The 20,803-nt window shown below is 45.1% G+C and overlaps 2 protein-coding genes across 2 annotated transcripts; both read left to right on the forward strand.

Moving 5' to 3' along the window:
* The first annotated feature begins 6,000 nt into the window (after window positions 1–6,000).
* Window positions 6,001–12,068, forward strand: LOC116996080 (matrix Gla protein). Its single transcript, XM_033059253.1, has 5 exons — window positions 6,001–6,066; window positions 8,687–8,836; window positions 9,606–9,641; window positions 10,743–10,818; window positions 11,691–12,068. Exons 2-5 carry the CDS (start codon window positions 8,776–8,778, stop codon window positions 11,830–11,832), a joined length of 315 nt encoding a protein of 104 aa, XP_032915144.1. The 5' UTR covers window positions 6,001–6,066; window positions 8,687–8,775; the 3' UTR covers window positions 11,833–12,068.
* Window positions 12,069–14,968: 2,900 nt separating this feature from the next.
* LOC116996089 (osteocalcin-like) lies at window positions 14,969–20,183 on the forward strand. The gene is made up of 4 exons (XM_033059262.1): window positions 14,969–15,082; window positions 15,583–15,618; window positions 18,656–18,725; window positions 19,927–20,183. The coding sequence occupies exons 1-4, from the start codon at window positions 15,016–15,018 to the stop codon at window positions 20,054–20,056; spliced, it is 303 nt and encodes a 100-aa protein (XP_032915153.1). The 5' UTR covers window positions 14,969–15,015; the 3' UTR covers window positions 20,057–20,183.
* The last annotated feature ends 620 nt before the right edge of the window (window positions 20,184–20,803 follow it).

The raw sequence follows: 20,803 nt of genomic DNA on the forward strand, positions 1-20,803 counted from the left end.
AGAGTTTTTCATACTGAGGACATGATAGGAGGTCTTTACACTGCCTTCTGATACTTCATTTTGTAGGGATTATTGTTGCAATACTGAAGTTACAGAGGCCAATGCAAGACACTATAGAAAGGAAAAGTTATTTTATTTCAAGCCACACTGATTTCGCTCACTCAGGCTAACACTCTCATAACCACATTCATAGGCACCAGAAGGCATTTGGTCATACTATTTTATTTTCTTGCAGTCTCATAGAAGATTCAGTTCATGGGCTCTGGAGCTCTCTTTATGTCTCTGGTGTTTCTCTTAGTTTGGCCACCATATTCTCATTTTAGATGCATCATTTGCATCCTGCAGGAGTTGGCAGTAGCTGTTGTCCTTTTTGCCTCCTTTACATCTTTTACTACCTCTGAGTATCATTAGAACTCATCCTCCTTTGTCTCCTCATCTAGGTATCTTAGAGCTCAGTCTTGCTCTTTATCTTAGGACTATCATCTCCAGAGATCTAATTTTTTTCTTTTATTAAGTCTTAGGTGTAGTCTGCCTCTTGTTTTAGGACTTAACTGATTTTAAACTGTGATTTTTTTCTCCCCCCAGTCTGGATATCCAGAGGATCTGTGTCAATATGCTGGGATCTTAATGACCTGCTAATCCAGCTGCCATCAATATGGGTTGCTCTTGTAGCCCTTCTTATGCCTTTCTTCCCAGTGCTTCCATAGCCAGATCTCTTATTTTCTCTCCATTTATATTATTTTATAGTTTCTTTTATAATTTAAAGAAAATTGAGACCACTAATGACAAAGACACCTCTAGCAGAGTGGTGGCTTTTGGAGTCCAGTGCCATTTTAGGAAGAAGGAAAAAACTAATCCAAAAGATCACAGAGTCATGGAATATACTGAGTCAGAAGGGACCCATCAGGATCAGTGAATCCAACTCGAGAAAACCCCAGGAATCACACCCCAAGTCTGAGAACACTGTCCAAACATTTCTTGAATTCCTTTTACCTCTCCTTCTCCTTTTAAAATTCTTTCCTGCTTTATGTGAACACATTTCTTAATAAAAATAATAATTTGCCAAGTTTAATACAAATAAATGATAAATATGTATCCAAAAAGCATATAAACAGTGTGAAATTAATACTAAGGGAGGTCATCACGTCAAGTGATTTGACTGTCATGTGATGTTAGGGACATTAATATAATCTGTAGTTATGCACAAGAAGATAAGAGTAATCAGATTTCATGCTTCAATAAATAAGAATGTCTTTCTTCTTGCCACAAACAGCATTTCACAATTAGCTGTGTATTGCATGTTTCCCTCCACTCCCTAACATTCCTTTGTACTCTATCTGATTTTAACAACAGAGACCAAGACCAGGGGCTTGATGTGCCACAGAAAAAGTTATTTGCTTACTAAAGACAACATTTATGATCCTTTAGATAGTGAACTGAGATAGAACAAAGAAACTGATATAATACTGCAGGGATGCTTGTAAATACTTCAATGGCCTCCTGCATTCAGGACAGACAGAACATAAATGTTTCAATCTGATCTTGACTTCACAAGGGCTGGCAGATTTGGCATCTAAGATGCTATGCTAAGTATTTTTATTTAAAAAATTAAAAAAAAGCCAAAAGTGCATTATTGTTATTTTTTTATTTACCAGATGGATGAGAAGAGTGAAACCACAGCTGCTTTCTTATCTCTTCCCATGTCTGTACAGGAAATAAGGCGGGTAAATCTCATCTGATCCCAAAGATTTATTCAGGTCAGGACATTTTTGTGTTCATGTGGTGAAGCAAGGGGGATGGGTGTGGAAAAAGAAGAGAGGTTTCTATTCCCTTTTCCATAAGGTGAAATGCAGAAGCATGCTCTGTTATATAGACAAAGTTTGAACATTTTGCTTGCCCCATTTTTCACAGGATTCTTGAAGTACAAGAAATGCAAGTTTCTTATATGGGTTATTTAATCTCTACACAAGAACCTCTGCCAATTTTTTCAACATCCAAATAATATTAATATTATCCTGCCTCTTCCTTCCTTCCCGGACTGCAAGAGAAATATGCTGATCAGTGTATGTGGACATGTGTGGGTGGGTGGGGGGTAAAGCCAAAGGAAGCAACAGAATTAGTTAGCTCTTAGCCTGAAATGTTTTGGTTGCTTTATTCAGTGAACTGAATAACCTTGGTCTGACTTCTGCAAAATTTTAGTCTTCTCTGCTCCTGAACTTCCTATTACCAGCCAAACACAGCTGTTCTGGGAAGTCCTGGCCAAACAGAGATAGTCAGGCTTTGAGGTAACTCTGATATCCCACAGAGTATCCTGAGCACTGGAGTTGAAGGCTTGAGCCAGGCTCACTTTTTTCCAACAAGAGAACTGGAGAGCAGTGAGCTCCCATCAGGCTGTACTGCTGACTCCAAATGCTCCTGTGTTCATAGCCAGACTGAGATTTTTCTAGGACACTGGGCTTTGTTTTGAAGCTTGATGGATTTCAGGGAGTAACTTTGAGGATCACAGCTGCATAGAAGTTGTGTCTGGACACTAATCTCTGAATTTCAGTAGATTAAATGAAATTTAATTTTGCTACCACTAATATAATGGCTAAAAAACATCCCCAGTTTACCAACCAACCAACCAGCCAACCCTCACAGCTCACCAACTATAAACTTCACTTTGTGGTCATGATTAATGTAGAGACAGGTGCAAACTCTAAGTCAGAGCAAGTGGAAAAAGAATTATCCTCTCACCCTCTGAATTTTTCAGGGAAGAAGGATCTGAGTCTTTTAATGGTGCTGATTTTCAGTCCTGCTCCTTAGCCCTGGGATACTGAGCAACCATTTGTTCCAGAGCCCAGAGTGACATCCCTCAGGTTGGACATGCAGGTGTACTTCACATCCATAGGCAGGAGAAAGTCACTGGAAGTTATTATGTAAGATGGAAAGGGAAGCTTCTACACTGCCCAGAATGTTGGAGGAAACATGAAATAAAATAGCTATAAGATGGTGTGGGAGCCTTCCCACCCACAGAAAACTGACTATCTGTGACCTTCAGATGGTGGTTTTTACAACAGTCCTAAGACTACACATAGATCCACTTTGTTAGAACCAATATGTATTTTCACACTGGAAGCTTATCTTTTTGCAGAAAGTTGTAATGCTGGGGGTAAAATTTTCCTCAGGGGAAAGGTCAAGACAGATTTCAAAGATATGTGTTTAAATATTTTTGAAGAAAAAACCCCACCACTTACTTGTTATGGAATTATTCTTTTTTCCCCATTCCATCATGGAAGTGGAAATTAGTCACTCCTGTTATTTTGAAAAAAAAAATGTTTAATTGATATGAAACTAGATTTTCCTGTTTATGTACTCCCACTTTCTTTTAATCTTTGGAAATTTTTAAATCTACTTTTGAAACGTTTTTTTTTCCCAGGTTCAACTAGCATTTGAATTAGTTTAAGTTTTAATTTGAGTAGCTGAATAAGTTTGCTGCCAGAGCTAACACACATTCAGATATGTATATCAAGTTCTTTAAATGTCTGAAATGTGTTCTGTTTATTTTTATTTCTAGTCTTTTGACTAGCTTCTGTGTTTAAAAAAATCTCCCCTTCTAAAGCTTAGTGTCAGTATGCTAGTTTTCAGCACGATTTATTCCATGAGGTTGTTGACTTTAATTATATTGTGGATACTCAAACACTCTTACTTAGTGGCTCAATTATTCTTGCTTCTTGGATCAGTTCCTAGGTATTACTTAGGAGTAAATGGAAAAGTAAAAATAAAATCTTGTTTTCTCATGTGCTGTAGAACTAGTTGTTCTGAGACACACTTGTTTATCATGTTGAGAAATCTCTTCGTAAGCCTAGACCATGTGGTGGTTGACTAACTTACATCCTGAAACACAGAAGCCAATACGAAAAAGACTGTCCAGATTGGTAAGTCAGTTACTTGATACTCTGAGCAACCTGAGTTTGGAAACCCTGCTCTGTTGCAGAGCTATCAGGGTTTATTCCCTCACTGGAGTGCTCAGCAACTCTGCTGAAGCCTTCCTAGCATGAGCTGGGCACTCATTAAAAGAGACATAGATGTGGGACATGGCTTTAAAGACAGAGGATGAAAATGGGACTTCTCCTAATCATGAGAGATGAGGACTGAAACAGCCCCTGGGGGGTTCTGGAAACAAAACCTGACTGCTAGTGCATTGTCCTGCTGGAAAAACCTTGAGGTCAATGCAGGGATGGAGAGACTTAGCAACTCCCACAGGCTGTGGTGAAAAGGTCTGTCATTCTGGGTGAGAGCGCAAATCATATTGTCTTTTTAGTCCTCATCTATAGCACTCCCCACCAGAATTATTCCATGAAGGGGGTGACCTGGGCCATGCAGAGGAATCCTGCTGAGGTCTCCCTGGTAACTTATCCAATGGCACCAACAGATGCCCATGTCTGCTGGTACATTCTCAGCAGACATCTCAGAATCAGTATTCTGTTCTTACCTTTATGATTGACGGTTTATAGCTCTTCCTTTTGTTCCCCATTTACTTCTACTTCTACTTCTACTTTACGAGCTTTTAATTTACAGCAGGATTCTTACTGCTAATCCCAATGGCAGACCTTGCCTTTGCCCTATTGCATATTCTGTTCCTGTTAATGAAGATTTAAAAGGCATTCTTTTCTTCCTGCTCTCAGACTTCCTTTTCACTGCTGTTGCCTTCTTGCCTTGTGTTATTGATAAGATTCCTCAAGAAGCATTCATTTTTAAAGCTAGTCATTAAGAGAAGTAAAGTGAAGTAAAACTAGTCCCAAGAGAAATTAAATTGGCAATTTCTTATAATTTGTCCTTTCAGCTGCTTAAGTTTTTGCCCCATTTATCTGATTCTTTACTATTTTGCTGTTTTGGTTTTAATGCCCATTTTCTTCTACTTAACTAAGAGTTTGCCAGATGGTACTGGGGCCAATGATTTACCAGTATCTGGGAAGATGAGGGTGACCAGATCTTCTGAGTCCTGATTTCTCTCAGGGCTCAGCAGTCATAGGGCTGAAAACTTCGATGACACTGAAGGGTGGTAGACAAGGGCAAGAGATGCCCTCCTGTTCACACTACTTTTCAAAGGTGGGTCCTGATCACCTTTGTGGATCCTGGTGTGCCCTTTGCCTTGAGCACAGTTCAAGATTGCTGTCCTCAGGCTCTGAGGACCAACAGGTACTTGTACAAGGACACAAGTTAACATGGCACCTCATTGCCACAGCCAAGTCTGAACCTTCCCCAAACTCATAGAGCACTGTAGGAGCTAAAGATAAAACCCTTGGGCAGGAGCTGCTCACTGTTCTCTGTCCAAACAGTGAACAGTGTTCTTTATCTCCATGGATATGCCATTGTTTTCATTTTGGGCCAGAAGCCCAAAGCCCATTTGAACAGTGCCATGTCCTGGGCTGCCCAGAGCTGCTGTGAGCCCAATGTGAGCAGAGGGTGCATCTCAGGGGTTTGGGTTTGCATAAAGCCAACTCTTGGCCTTGCAGCATGTGCCACTTTGGGGGTTTCAGGGCTGACACCTTTGTTATGTGCATTTTCAGTCTGATACTGGCCTGACATTAAAAGGGGCGGTCAGTTGTAAAAGCAGCATGAAATGAGATGGGAGAAGCCTCCTGGCCTGCTGTTCCCTGTGGAAGAACAGGTGTCCTGGCTAGCACTGGAGCTTGAGATAGAGCACAGTCAGAAAAGGAGGGGGTGAAAGGCAGAGGGGGGGCTCTTGCAACAAAAAGGAGAGTGGAGCTTGTTGTCATAGCTCTGCCCAGACACTGCTGCCAGGCACAGAAAGGCAACCTGGATGTGGCTGTGTCCCCACTAGCCGCTGGTGTGTGCTCTGGCTCTCCCTTTTGGCTCAGTTCTTTGATGTTGCTGGCTTCCTGGCGGTGGGCAGAAGGTGGTTCTGATGGTAGCCTGGGGGTGGATCAAGAGTGGGAGAGGGGAGGAGTCACTGATCCGTGCTAATAAATAAAGGTCCCTCTTCTTCGGTACGGGGTCCAAGACGCCAGGAGAGCTGCCCCTGGGACAAGAGCTGCAGACTAGCAGGGAAGCGACAGCTTAGTGAGTATGCAGGGGCTGCCTTGCTTTTCCTGGACAGCTGCTTATTATTATTGCCTTGCTGGTGCTTCACTACTGTAAAATGTTAGGAGTGTTTGCTACAGCTTGTATAGTGTTGTGATTTTTCACTCCAGCTGCAGACACATCAGGGCTGCTTTCTGATCTCTCCTTATTTGTGAGTCAACAGAGATTTCCCTGGCATGTGAAGATTTGATTTAGCTCCTTTCTGTATTTCTAACCAAGGGATGCTGCAAGAAAGCAGAGGGATTTGGCTCACTCTGCTGCATAGTATGTTACCCCAGGGCAGCCCACTGTTGTTGAGTAGGGGACATGTGTGCTGGAAAAGTGTGGAGTGCAGGGGCAGTAGAAAGGAGTACTTTTGCAAGAGGAAGCATTCCCTGAAGGAGGTTTGTTGGGCTGTGTAGCTGGCATGTTCATTCATCCCTTGAAAAATGTATTGCCTCTGTGGTGAAAAATGAAACATTTGGGTTAAAGTGGTGTTTGTGGCTGTTCTTCTGTGGTTAATGGCAGGGTATGCTCCAGGCATTCTGGGAGCAGAGTCCTCTGAAATGGGAGCAAGAGTCTTCTAGGGACCAGAAAGCTCTGCTCTGAGTGAAGACAAATAAAGAGGGTTTGGCTGGAAAGCATGTTGGAATTTACCACTGGGCAGCCTCATTTCATTCCAAAGTACACCCAGCATCTTCTTCTCTGTGCCCCTCTGCTTTCCCACTGGGGTCTGTCCTCCAGCCTCTCCCTCATGTTTTCCTTTCTTAGCAGCTACTGTACAAGACATTTGGGAAACCTCTAAAATCCACATTAAACAATGGGTCCAAAACTTCTAAGAACTGAAAAGGATACCAGAGCAGAGAATTTCCTTAAAGAGACTGGAGTGGCAGGGCACAGAGTGGCAGCAAAGTCTCAGTTCCCCTTTGACCTAGTGTCTATAGCAAACTTAAGGTTTTTTCCCAAGTTTTCCTCCTCATTTCAGGCTAAACACTGAACAGGCAAGAAGTGGATGTGTATGGGGAGGGCCTTGATGGTGCAAGACTGAGATGCTCTCCACATGGGGTGGGGTAACAAGAATGAAGAGCAATTCTTTCTCTTTGGTCTGAAGTTGAAGTCCCTGGTCAGGAGTCCTGAGACAGGAGACTTCAGGAAAGGGTCGTGAGTTTGGCATTGAGAGGGTAAACTGCAAAGCCCAGAGTAATCTTTTTCCAATTAATTCCACTCCTCACTGATGAAGTGTTAGGCTCTGTCTACATGTCCTTGGAGTTCTTGGCTGTGTTACCTTCAGCGTGGCTTCATGGATTGGCCTCTGAAGGTGACAGCAGTGACAATAGTGCAGTGGTTTGGGGAGAATGGTCTGCACCCAGAGTGCATTCACTTTGTATCCTGTCAGTGAGAAATCCTGCTACCTGCATATACACAGAGACAAAACAAGCAGTAGTCACAGCTTGGATGAGACATAAGAATAGCTCCTGTGCCCTAGGTTCATCCCCAGGCAGTGTGTGGGGTCTCAGTCCCATCACTGCCACTGGGGGAGGGCTGGCAGGCAGTGGGTACCCCCCTCTCTCCCTACCTTGCCTCTAGCAAGCTCTTTCCTTTTCACCCAGCAGAGATAGCCATCTCTGTAACTCCTTTCTCTTTCACTGCTTTCTACTGTTCCAAGAGTTGGAGAGTGGAACACCCGATGTTTTGTCCATCTCTGCTGCCCACGGTATTGGATCCAAAGTCTTTTAGGTGTTAAAAGGCAAGGTAGTTCTCCCTGAGACTGCTAGCCTTGAAGATTCATCCCAGATGAAAAGCCTTACATTGACTTAGGTCAATGTGTATTAGGTGTCCTGTGAGGCAAGGACTGCTAGTGCTAGACCAGAGAGGGAAATGTTTGCCTGTGACTCCACTAGGATGCTGTCCTTTGGGTTGTGAGAAGAGTCTAGGGTCAGCACCACACTGAGAGCCTTCAAAGACAGAGTTCTGGGTGCTGCTGTCATCTCAATGCAAAAATCATGATCCTGCCAGCAGAGGGATTCTTTAAGGTTGCTGCTTGTCACTCCTGAAGCAATAAAGTAGGAGATGAAAAGGGGCAGCAGAGTTGTATTTCTCCTCTGGTAGCTGGCAGGCTGGCATTGCAGCAGAGGCCAGCTGGAGAGAGGGGGATTGAGTGGGACAGGAATGTTTGAAGCCTCATGCTCTGTGTCTCTATCGGCAAAGCTGGCAGAAGAATTTGGGCTGCTTGTATCCACACAGAGTATGATGAGAGCAAGGAGAGCAGATCAGAGGAAAAATCAGAAAAACAAACATTGCTAGTTGGGATCAACACACACCTCTGCCTTTGGGCCCCTGGCAGCCTGTGAAATTCCTTCCACTTGCCTTGGCCAGCTTTTCTGAGTGTGGAGTGCTAGTGATATGTTTGCCTCTGGATTATGTCCCCCAGCCCTGAACTATGAGAGGAAGGGGGCATGCCCCTTCCTTCCCAAAACCAAATCCAGTCTGCTAATAGAGGATGTTTTGTAATAGCTCCAAGAAGAGGGCGTACCAGCTTGCTGTCACCTTGCCCAGGCTCTTTCACAGACTCCCTCCTGGCTCTGTTTTCATAATAAACATTCCACTGCTAATTTTGCAGTCAGCCCAGGATCTCCAGCTACCCTCAGTGAGAAGACACAAAACACAGTGAGAAAGGCAGAGTGAGAGATTCCTCCCTGCACTGGCACAATGCGCACTCTCACCATCCTCACCCTCCTGGCTGTCTTGGTGATGGCTGCTGCCTCCTATGGTAGGTGACCTTTATTACTGGGTAGAATGAAAACTCCAAACCTGCAGACATTTATGGGTCTGTTCAGATGTTTGTTATTTAACTTTTTGTCTTGTTTGCTCTTAACTTGATCTCTTGCCTGCTTTCCTGCCCTTGTGTCAGATCCTCCTAGCCCTGATCCAAAGCTGTTATCTCCAGTCATTGGAATTCACAGTCCAGGATGCTTAAATCCCTCTCTCTGTTCCAGCTCACTTCACACTCTGCTCTTCTTTTTGTCCCTTTGTTGTCTGGACTATGATAAGAGTGCTAATTCTTAATTATTCCCTGCTAATTGGAAGATTTCCCTTTTTCCTTTTGTAATATCATCCCCATTTTCCTACGAGGCACACAGTTCCATATTGTGGAATTAAGATGCTGCTTCATGCATTTCACTGTGCTAATCCATTCTCTAAGAACACATGCAAGCTTTGAAGGTAAATTGGTATCCTATCCATGTAGTGTCAGGAGCAGAATGTGATGAACTGTGCTGGAGAATCAGGCTGGATGACCAAGCACGAATCTGAAAGCACTGACTAAATCACCAGGTAGCTCTGTATTAAACTCCTGAGCACTTTAAACTCCTCATATAAATTCTAGGTCACACCACTGGTCCCTTTCTCTTCCTTTCAAACATGTGCCTTAACCCTGGCTTCTCTGATGTCTATGTGTGTTCTATTGGTCTGTGGAATATGAAATACTAAGTCCAAACAATACAGTGTCATAATACATGTTTCATTCTTTCTTTCCACAGAGTCCCATGAGAGCATGGAGTCCCACGAGTATCTCAGTAAGAGACTGCTTTACTCTTTTATTGAATTTGAAGAGTGCTACAGACATGTCCAAGTTCATTTACTCATACTCCTACTAGAGATAAAATAGGTGGAACTACTAGGCCCAGGGAAATTCAATTTACTGAGTGATGGAGTTTCAGAATGAAAAGGGAGAGAGTTAAAAGAAGACTTCACATGTTTTGGCACAAAGTCATACCACTATCTTGCATAGAATATAATGAGAATTGGAAAACAAAATTTGAAAACTCGGGCCTCTGTTATGTGTACCAAAACCAGATTAACTGACACTAGAAAAAGGACATTGCTCGAAAAACTCTGGGATGAGCATGGAAAGAGGTACTGTAGGAGCTATGCACAAAATTTATTCTCCCCCAGGAGCAAGGAGAGCCTTACTGTAAGCACCTTGGAAGCAGGCAGGGTGTGTGACTAGGAGGGGTACTTTGGCTGGAAGAGGGAGAGAGAGTGTCACAGGAAAAGCATGAAAAGGGTGGAGAGTCTCACTTTGGAGCAAGCAATATTCTGGAGAGGTTGGAGAACAGGTGAATAGAAACTAAAAAGAAATCAGGACACCTGGAAGAAGAACTTCACAAAGCAGATAGTCAGAAACACAAAGGCACATATGGAAGCCAAAGTCAATGACATCCACAGAGTCCTGAACTCTGCAACAGGACTGTGATGTTTCTCTAAACAGACAGAAGGGACTTTCAGGCCCCTCTGTCCAAAACTGCCACACAGACTTTTCAATGACTGTCTAACCTTGGAGGCAGAAACAATTCTTGTAGTTCTTCTGAGGTCTCTGTAGCTTGGTGCCTACCTCTTCTGGGCCAAGCTCCACTCACTCAGAGGGGCTGTGGCAGCAAAAATCACAGTAGCATTCCTCTGGGTGATTTGAGTAACAGCAGAACAAGAGCAGCATGGGCACTTCTGTACAGGCTGCACCAGCCACTGAGAGAGTGTGCAGAAAGCATATTAAAAGGTCCTGGATTTCATTGTACATGGGAGGGCAGACAGGGAGGCTGTTACAAAGGAGGAAGCTAGCTTTTGTTGAAATCTGGCATTGAAAAAGTGCCATTCTGAATAATCCCTTGCCTTCTCAGATCCCTTCCTCAACAGGCGAAGGGCCAATGACTTCATCCAGGCTGACTCGAGACTAAGAGCCATCGCTCAGGAGAGGTATGTCATGGCCTCAGGGTGCTGGGCTGAGGTGGGAAGAGATTCCTCCTTGCCAAGCACAGGCTAATACCAGGGGTGGCAGCCATGGTGACTTGTGAGGAGCCTCAGTCCCTCTTTTAATGTGAAATACCATTTAAGTCCCCAGTCCCAGGAAAAGCAAGAATTCAGATAACAGAGAGCAGGTCCTTTGATTTGGAGACATGTCACATGCTGAGAAGACTGATTAATTTTTCTGAAGGAAGCACCAACAAAAGGCGAGAGAACGAGTGTACGATGGTCCAAAAGAAAGCTCCGTTTGAAGTCTTATTCTAGTCCTCAGTTCTCATGCAGAACTTGCATGACCTTTTCTAAATGAAAGGGCCATCTGAGGGCCCACTTGCCTCATTTGTAAAATACAGAAATAATCAATTTAATGCCTTATTCAAGGCTTGTGAAAATAAACTCTGAAGCACAGAAATCATCTCTTAGCGAGACATAAGGCAAATCTCCTCAGTACCAGGTGACCCCTTTGCAGGATATTTCAGGTCTTTTTTCTATGTATATGTTTGGGAAAGAGCAGAACAGCTGAAGAGAGCAGGCTGGGGAAGGCTGCAAAGGAAGGACCCTTCCTTAAGATGAGGCAGGAGCCGTTCCCTGCTCCCCACCACCTCACTTAGCCCCTAAATAAAAGGTTGATTGAGGAGGCTAAATATTCTTGCTGTAGTTACATCACTCCCTGGGTGTGGTAAACAGAACCAGGTGTGCTAAGAGCTCTGTAGCTGGATGATGGACTCTGATGGTGGATCCTTAACCCCAGTGTGAGTTTTGGGCCGGGAAAGGGCTGAGGACAGATATTTAAGATGACAGCACTTACCCCTGTTGTCTCTTTGCAGGATCAGGGAGCGCAGTAAGGCTCCCTACGAGCATCAGAGGGAGCTCTGCGAGGATTACTACCCTTGTGAGATGTACGCTCATCGCCATGGCTACCCCGCTGCTTACAAGCACTATTTTGGGGGGAGGAGGAGGACTAAGTAAAGGATGACCTGTCCCCACCCTGGGGCCTGGAGTCCAGGGTATCCTCTCCAAAACTGCAATGGCTCTGAAACATATTCAGTTGCTTGTATCCTGTATGTTATCCTGCCTGCTGCTTCTCTCCCATGTAGCCATGGATTCCTACACTGTGTTAACTAGCGCTGAGCTGATGTAGCAGAGATCACAGAGAGTTCAGGATGTGGGTGTTTACTGCAAAATAAATTGCTGGTTTGATACTATCTTCTCTTGACTCACAGTATTTTGGGAGGGGAGGGTATGCAATTTTCCATGAAGGAACTGAATACATTCTGTGGCAGATTATGGGGAAAAACGTAATTACCTTACAAGCATACAGCTTGTAAGGAATCTATAATGTCCTTGCTCCAGGTTCTACAAGTGGCTTCTTTCAGAGGTCACTGGAACAGTTTCAGCTCCCAGTCTTAAGACATCCAAAACCAGTGGGGTGTTCAGAATGCAGATCCACTTTCTGAAAATCGAATCTTTCCTCAGCTAGGGAAACAAAATCCAGAAGGCACCTATTTAATCTTAAAACAAGTTAAGATTGGTGACAGAAAAAGCCAGTAAATTGCCTCTTATTTATCCAGCTACCAACAGGTCCTGATGTTAGGTGCTCCTTTAGAAAGGAGTGTGTGGTCCAGACTTAACTTGTATTTCCTTTTGCAATCCTCTTTCAAAACCCTTCCACTTGAAACTACTCAGGTAGCACTTGAAAGCTGCAGAAATCAAAGCTGGAGAGGGGCTTCTGGTGGTAAATTATTAGAAAAAAAGAGATCCAGTGTTTGGGGTCACGCCCAACTTTGTTCACATAGAACAATTCCATTTTACTGTTCACAAATAGTTTGAAATCAAGATGTGGCTTGACCACCCTGTGCACAAGTTACTGAGCACCTTCTGGACCTCTGAGGAGTGAGCGTGGCTGCATTCTGCTCACCATCACCAGGGCCTGTCCCCAGGCCAAAAGGCACCAGTGCTGACATGTCCAAGAATTCAATGCTGCTCTGGGCTTGACAGCAGCTGGGACACTCCTTGGTGTGATTTGTGTGGGAGACATAACATCTATCTCAGCTCAACACAGATGGTTTCACCATTCCTATCTCCAGGCTTACACAGGCACCTGCAAATTATTGAAGCTGGGAAGATTCATGGCAGGCAATCAAAGTCTATGATGTATAAAGTATCAAATTGTTGACTAATCTGTGAAATTAAGTTTGGAGTCAAATCCACCTGGCCTGTTAGAAACATGCATGTCCTTCCAAAACAGCTTCAAGGTTTTGCCAGCTTTGGAACTGAATTTTAGAAAGAAATGTGATTTATTTATTGAAAACACGTCTGATAGGAAACTTCACCCTGACAGTTGCTGAAGTTTTGTCCAGAGCAAAAAATGAGAGAAATTATTTTAAGGAAAAAACCTGTACAGATTAGATATATTCACACACACACTTGTTCTCTATGTTCTCAAGTAGGTGAATCTTGTGATTACCAAGTGAAGCAAACTCACATATACTAAAATCAACAAATCTGCAGTGTCTGGGTTTGACTTGACACTGTGACACCACCACAACAGAAAGCACAAGGTCTAGTGCTGTCTGGGTCTGTGTCCAGAAATATCCAGTGATTCCAATCCCCAGTTAACCAGTATAAATAATGAATAATACCAGAGATTTCTGTGGGATTTCATTAGTGTAAGCAACAAGCAAACAGATGTAAGAGACTACATGCTGGTTAGAAAGCTTGGGAAAACATGGGAAGACAAATAAAGCTGTTTGGATTACTAGAATGGTACATTTATATATTTATATTATTTCAAGTATTCAGCTGGAAGCATAACTTTCCTAGAATACCTATTATTTTTAGATGTTTATTTACTTGTTAACTGCTGCTCTTTTGCTTGAATAATATATATACAAGACCTTTTGCTGGACGTCATTAGTATATATATTCAGCTTTCCTGGACTGTACAAAAGTTAACAGGGACAAAAGTTGGGGTTTATTTTAATCCTGAAAATTCTCTAAGCTAAAAGACAGTGTTTCTAAAAATTGGGAAAATCCCTAATGGCTCTGATTTTCCTTGGGAGCCTCCAAAACTTTACTTCTGTAACCCTGCACATGGGTATGAGAAGGACTGGATATGAGGTGGAGGAAGATTATGTCTCTGCTACCAGAAAGAATGAGCACATTTGATTTAAAAATACCCCAAAACAACAAAAGAACCAACGAAACAAAAAATAACAACTGCTATAGCTTGATCACCTGTTCAGCCAGGAGGAGACCTTATTGAAGCGTACAGCATCCCCCTGAGGGGCAGTGGAGGGGCAGCACTGATCTCTGCTCTCTGGTGATCAGTGATAGTACCCAAGGCAACAGCTGGAACTGTGTCAGGGAAGGTTTAGGTTGAATATCAGGCCAGAGGGTGTCTGGGCACTGGAACAGCTCCCCAGAGCAGGGGTCACAGCACTGAGCCTGACAGAGCTCAAGAGGCATTTGGACAACACTCTCAGGCACAGGGTGTGACTCTTGAGGTGTCCTGGGCAGGGCCAGGAGCTGATGATCCTTGTGGGTCCCTTCCAACTCAGCTTATTCTATAATTCTCTGGTTCCTATGCTGTTTGTAGGATGTGGCTTTGGTAACTTGTGGATTTGGTTTGGGGAATGTGGGGTTACTGACACATAACCCATGCAAGGCTCTTGTACCAAGTAACTTTAGCCACTTGGGTCCTGAAGAATAAGACACTTTCGGAGTCTAAATATTATTCGACTCTTTGACAAGAGAGGCCAAAATAAGAGAAGCCATCACAGGAAAAGAATTGTTCTACTTCAGTGTATGCTGGTCTCTGCCCTGGCTTTCCAGCATGACTGAATGACTTTCAAGTTTGTAAGAAAAATGTTTTTTATTAATCCAGTTGTTTTTCTTCAACACCCCCATTCAAAACCTCAGATAAAATCTTCTGGAAATGAGATGGATGCCAAAATGACTGCCAGGACCCAGTATCTCCTGGCCCAAAGTAAGGGCTTTGTTTTGGAGTGCAGACACAGGAACACAAGCCAGATCCCTGATCTCTCCAAGAAATCACAGGATATAAACTGCTGCCCAAAAGCAAGCCCTGGAGAACTTCAAAACCTCCAGGAAAGCTCTGAGGTTAGGGAGACCAGCGCAGCCAAAGAAGACATGAGGAGTCTGTTGGCACTGCTGATCGTGACTCTGGCCCTGGCAGAACTCTGCTGCTGTGAGAAAGGTAAGGGGACATCTTCCCAGGAAGGCTCTCAGAGAGCTGCTGAACCCTGCTGCTGGCTGTCAGCTTCCCTCCAGTCTGGGAGAGACACAGAGCTTTGGGGGGGAGGAGATGCACCACCAGTCATTGCATGGCTTTGGATCTCTGTTGGAGAGAATCACGGATGAGAGAGCGCTTGGGAACAGAGGTCCCCACCTTTTGCTGGGCATTTTCTTCCACTGGTCAACAGCCACTCAGCCCCACCTCAGTGGCATATTGAATTGCAGCAGAGAATTTGAACATTTTCATATGTTTAAGATTTCAACTGGTTTATTGTTTAGTCTCCCTCTAAATGATGGATGTCAATAACAGCATTTTGGGAGAAACAGACCTTCTATGTTAGGGGGTTGGAGCTGGATCTGGCCAGTCAGTGGTGGGATTCAGTTACAGAGGAGGATGACTCATAAGCATAGAAGGACTCACAAGCAGACTCCTTTCTGTCTGTCTGTCTGTCTGTCTTCCAGATCCCAAAGAACCCTCAGCATCTCTCAGTGCTGACAGTGAGTATATAATTCTGAGTGATGCTCAGCTCCATTTTCCTGCATATGCCTTCTTTCTTCCCTTTCATAGGTTCAAGGGCTGAACAAGAACCATGCTGAGTCCCTCTCTAACTCTTCCCTTTTCGCTCCCTGAGGGGCAGGAGCGTGTGCAGCAAGCAGAGCCCTCCACGCATGAGCAGGTGACATGAGGGTCCCTGCACCAGCCAGGCTGGCATTGCTGTTGTGTGCTGGTGTGCTGGTGTGCTGGGTGTGCTGGTGTGTGCTGGTGTGTGCTGGTGTGCTGGGTGTGCTGGTGTGCTGGTGTGCTGGTGTGTGCTGGTGTGTGCTGGTGTGTGCTGGTGTGTGCTGGGTGTGCTGGTGTGTGCTGGTGTGCTGGTGTGTGCTGGTGTGTGCTGGGTGTGCTGGTGTGTGCTGGGTGTGCTGGTGTGTGCTGGTGTGTGCTGGGTGTGCTGGTGTGTGCTGGTGTGTGCTGGGTGTGCTGGGTGTGCTGGTGTGCTGGTGTGTGCTGGTGTGTGCTGGGTGTGCTGGTGTGTGCTGGGTGTGCTGGGTGTGCTGGGTGTGCTGGATGTGCTGGGTGTGCTGGGTGTGCTGGGTGTGCTGGGTGTGCTGGTGTGCTGGTGTGCTGGATGTGCTGGGTGTGCTGGTGTGCTGGGTGGGCTGGTGTGTGCTGGTGTGCTGGGTGGGCTGGTGTGTGCTGGGTGTGCTGGGTGTGCTGGGTGTGCTGGGTGTGCTGGGTGTGCTGGTGTGTGCTGGTGTGCTGGATGTGCTGGGTGTGCTGGTGTGCTGGGTGGGCTGGTGTGTGCTGGTGTGCTGGGTGGGCTGGTGTGTGCTGGGTGTGCTGGTGTGCTGGTGTGTGCTGGGTGTGCTGGGTGTGCTGGTGTGTGCTGGTGTGCTGGGTGTGCTGGGTGTGCTGGGTGTGCTGGTGTGTGCTGGTGTGCTGGTGTGTGCTGGTGTGCTGGGTGTGCTGGGTGTGCTGTTGTGTGCTGGTGTGTGCTGGGTGTGCTGGGTGTGCTGGGTGTGCTGGGTGTGCTGGGTGTGCTGGATGTGCTGGTGTGCTGGATGTGCTGGGTGTGCTGGGTGTGCTGGTGTGTGCTGGTGTGCTGGTGTGTGCTGGGTGTGCTGGATGTGCTGGTGTGCTGGATGTGCTGGGTGTGCTGGGTGTGCTGGTGTGTGCTGGGTGTGCTGGGTGTGCTGGGTGTGCTGGTGTGTGCTGGGTGTGCTGGGTGTGCTGGGTGTGCTGGTGTGTGCTGGGTGTGCTGGGTGTGCTGGGTGTGCTGGTGTGTGCTGGGTGTGCTGGTGTGCTGGTGTGTGCTGGGTGTGCTGGTGTGCTGGGTGTGCTGGGTGTGCTGGTGTGTGCTGGGTGTGCTGGGTGTGCTGGTGTGTGCTGGTGTGCTGGGTGTGCTGGTGTGCTGGGTGTGCTGGGTGCGCTGGTGTGTGCTGGGTGTGCTGGGTGTGCTGGGTGTGCTGGTATGCTGGGGCATCTCCACATCCCCAACTGCATCTGCCTTGTGTGAAACAGGGTTGTGTTGGTGGGGTCTCCCTGCTCTGACCTGGCCTCAGAGACCTGCCCAGTGACTGCTGCATCCCCAGCTGTTCTGAGAGCCAAAGATGCCCACATCAGTGGGTTGTGACCTCCCTGCCAAGTCCTGCAACAAGGATACCCTGAAAGCAAAGGGCTTCCTTGGCTGCAGTCCCTCCTGTCAGGTCACCTGGTATGCTGGGATTTTCACACCTTGGGTTGTTCACAGCTTTTGCAGCAAGCTGATCCTGGCAGAAATCTGTATGGAAAATCCTTTTTGTTCTCTCACATCTCTCCTTCCTCACACTTTAAAGGATAACATTGCTGCTGAGAAGCATGAAAGCTGGTATTTTTCCACTGAGCCAGTACAAACACAGATTGGGAAAGAGGAAAAAAAGTAAATACTGTTCAGGGAAAGGTGGTAGTTTCTGACAACTCATTAACTGGCAGTTTCTGTGCAGTCAGTATTTTGATCCAGACCAAACCTCAGTTTGTTAGAGACAGGATACCTCTCACCTCCAAAGAGAAACACAGCCAAACACTCCATGATGATGAGGGAAGGGACAAACCTCAGCATCTCCTCACAGGCAGAGGTCTTAAAATCTTTCTTCCCTCAGAGACAGCAACAATTTGCTGGTTTCCATGCTGAAATGTGTGCTGGTGTGCAGCTGCCTGTGTTGCTGCTGTGCCAGCACCTCTGCTGTTGTGGGAGCATCCCATGGAGTGAGGCTGTGCTGTGCTGAGCCCTGGCTCGGGCTGGGGAGTGGCTGCACCTGGTGTTTGTGGGGTCCTTCACAGAACCATGATGTTCGCACAACCACAAACCAAGGGAGCAAAGAAGCAACTGTGCAGACATGACGTGTTGGTGGAGAGCAGGGACAAATGCTGTCATGGCTGGAACACCTCTTATGTTCTCCAGGTCCTGAATGCTGGGATCTTTGCACATCTTGGGATCTTTGTACATCTTGGGATCTTTGCACATCTTGGGTGTATTTCTCACTGGGTGATGTTTGCTGTCACTGTTTTGTACTTTTCACCTTTCACAGAACTCTGTAGATGTGGGCATTGGTATTTCTGTGTGCTGCCTGTTGCTCATGGCTCATTGGAGGTGCTTCAAGGTCTTCACATCATTCTCACATCATTCTCAGTCTGTGTCAAGACACAGAAAGGAAGTCAAGACTCTAAAATTAAGTAGGCCAGAAGAGAGGGTGCCAGTCTCCTAATTTTCTTCTTATTCATATTTTATGACTTCTGCCCATTTGCTGCAGACTCAGATTATGCTGTGTGATAAGGAAATAGAGTTTATGACAGAAAAAGCCCTTGTTTCATGGAGATGTGAAGGCTGCAGTGAGAAGGGAGCTTTGAGTGTAAAGTGGGATGGGGAGAGATGAACAAACCCTTAGGATGGTTTGTGGCAGTCATTTGCTTGTGAAGAAAGCAGATCCTGATTTTCAGAGGTTAGACTGGTCTCTGTGTTTCAGTGCTACATCTCTAACCTGCTGTGTTCTCTCTTGGCAGGCATCAAGATTAAAAAAGAAGTTGCCAATGCCTTTGTGAAGAGGAAGAAGAGATCCAGCCCTTATGAATGGTAACAACTCAGGAGCTGGACTGAGAACCTGCTCTGAAGAGGGGGTGGGAAGGCCACAAGGCATGACAAGGCATTATTTTGTTGTACAGCTATGTTATTACCTTCCTCATGCATTGAATGAAAAAGGCTGTAGGAGACATTCAATGATGGAAAAATGGTTATTTTCTCATCAAAGCCCATTTGAAGGCTTATAGCTGGACTCTAGTATTCCTCCCACGGAGAAAGACAGAACTGTGATAGCTATGGAGACAGTGGGATACAAGTTAGAAGCTGCTGCAACCTGCAGGGTCATCAGAAACAATTTTTAGGATAATGAGAATCACAGAGCCTTGGTCATTGCCTCTGGTCTCCCACAAAGGGAGTACAGATCTGTTGAAGGAATAAGGCTAGATCAGATTGGTTTTTCTTTCTGAAGCTGTAGAACATACATTTACTTGTGCAGAAAGTAGACACTAGATTTGGAGAAATCCTAGCTACTTGAAAAATTTCAGGTAATGCAAGGATGTTCTTTACATATTTCCTGGAAGAGGTTGTTAAGGTGCCCTTTCCAATACAGAAATAAAGCAATAATTCATGAGATACTGGTGGGATTTCTGTGGTGGTGTGTACAGTCTTCAGGAAAGATTAACCAAACCTAGAAGAGGAACTGAGAGTGACATCCAAAGTGTACAGCTGAGACTAAAAAAATTGTGCTTTCTTAGCCTGGCAACAACAACAACAACAAAAAAAAAAAAAAAAAAAAAAAAAAAAAATCTATGAGGGGATAGTGCTCCTGTCCATAACAGAAGTGAGGGAAGTGAGGATAATTAGAGAAAAGTGGTTAAGCTAAAGGAAAATAATGGCTAGTGGGCAAAAATAAAGATAAGCAGGAAATAATAAATATATAATTAAATAAATAACAAAAAATAAAAGTTCCTGGGTAGCTGGGGAATGAGACTGAAGACAAAAGAACCCCACATCCTTACAGCTTCTGTGGTACCCTTTGCTGATAAAACCTCAAGAGCAATTGATTTAAGTTGGGTTCTATCCCATACTTCCCAGATTGATCAAGCAGCCTGTTCCTGTGTGAGCAGATGTTTAACTCAGCATGACTCTGCTGGGGCACTCTGGAGGATCACTTCTTTCATGTCAGTGTCAGGTGTGTGAACTGTCTCCAAATACATTGGCTGAAACTGCAGGATGGCATCTCTGTCTACTCCAGGTACTTTGAGTATTATAAAAGTCCTCTGGAGCAGATGCACGAGCGCTGTGAGAACTACCCCCCCTGTGACCTCCTCTCCGACCAAGTGGGGTTTGCCTTGGCCTACAACCGCTTCTTTGGGAGATACTGAGCATGGGAAGCTTTGGCTTGGAACACTCCAAACCCCACAGGGGAAAGAAGGCTGTGGTTGGGAAGGAGGGAAGGAAAACATCTGGACTGGCATCTCCTTCTGTTGCCTCCCTAACCAGCTGGAACACCAAGGCAGGGATTATCCCACTTGTTGAGCTTCCACTAACTTTCTTCCTTTCATCAATAAAATCTCTCTTCAGGCATCTTTGTGGTATTTTGAGCTCCACCAGAAGACTGTCTTACTTCCTTCCACCTGAATCCCCAGCACACAATAGGAGAAAAATGGTGATTAGTTTCAAGAAAAACACTGCATGCCTTAGAAACATCACTAGATCTCTTATCATCTTCTGCAAAACACAGGAGGATTATGGAAGAAGAATGTCACAATGTGTGTAAATGTGGTGGATCTGACCCTGGGATGCTCACTGGGAAGAAGGAAGAACACCTGTCTCCTGTTCCAATTAGTAGGAAAGTTCAGTATTTTCATGTAGTATAATCACATTAAATATGTACCGCAGTAGGATCATTCTGTAAAGATAGAAGTGTGCAAATACTCTAGATAGCAGTCAGCTTCTTGTACTCTCTTCTGATTACTCTGTCATAAAGTTTGCCTGTATAGCAACAATAAATAAATAAATAAATCCCAGGAGGTGTGTTTAAGAAGTCCTTTTAGATGAACCCTTGCATTTGTGTGCTGCTTTTCATGACTGTAAAAAAAGACCTCGAATTCTCTTGGTTTTTCTGTTTT

The sequence above is a fragment of the Catharus ustulatus genome, chromosome 4, assembly GCF_009819885.2.
Source record: "Catharus ustulatus isolate bCatUst1 chromosome 4, bCatUst1.pri.v2, whole genome shotgun sequence".
Classification (NCBI taxonomy): Eukaryota; Metazoa; Chordata; class Aves; order Passeriformes; family Turdidae; genus Catharus; species Catharus ustulatus.

Bases quoted from the DNA above. Each gene is read 5' to 3' on its own strand.
- LOC116996080 (XM_033059253.1), top strand. From the start codon at position 8,776: ATGCGCACTCTCACCATCCTCACCCTCCTGGCTGTCTTGGTGATGGCT. The intron at 9,642-10,742 runs GTAAGAGACTGC...TTGCCTTCTCAG, and splicing joins GGAGTCCCACGAGTATCTCA to ATCCCTTCCTCAACAGGCGA. The intron at 10,819-11,690 runs GTATGTCATGGC...GTCTCTTTGCAG, and splicing joins AGAGCCATCGCTCAGGAGAG to GATCAGGGAGCGCAGTAAGG.
- LOC116996089 (XM_033059262.1), top strand. From the start codon at position 15,016: ATGAGGAGTCTGTTGGCACTGCTGATCGTGACTCTGGCCCTGGCAGAA. The intron at 15,619-18,655 runs GTGAGTATATAA...CTCTCTTGGCAG, and splicing joins AGCATCTCTCAGTGCTGACA to GCATCAAGATTAAAAAAGAA. The intron at 18,726-19,926 runs GTAACAACTCAG...TGTCTACTCCAG, and splicing joins AGATCCAGCCCTTATGAATG to GTACTTTGAGTATTATAAAA.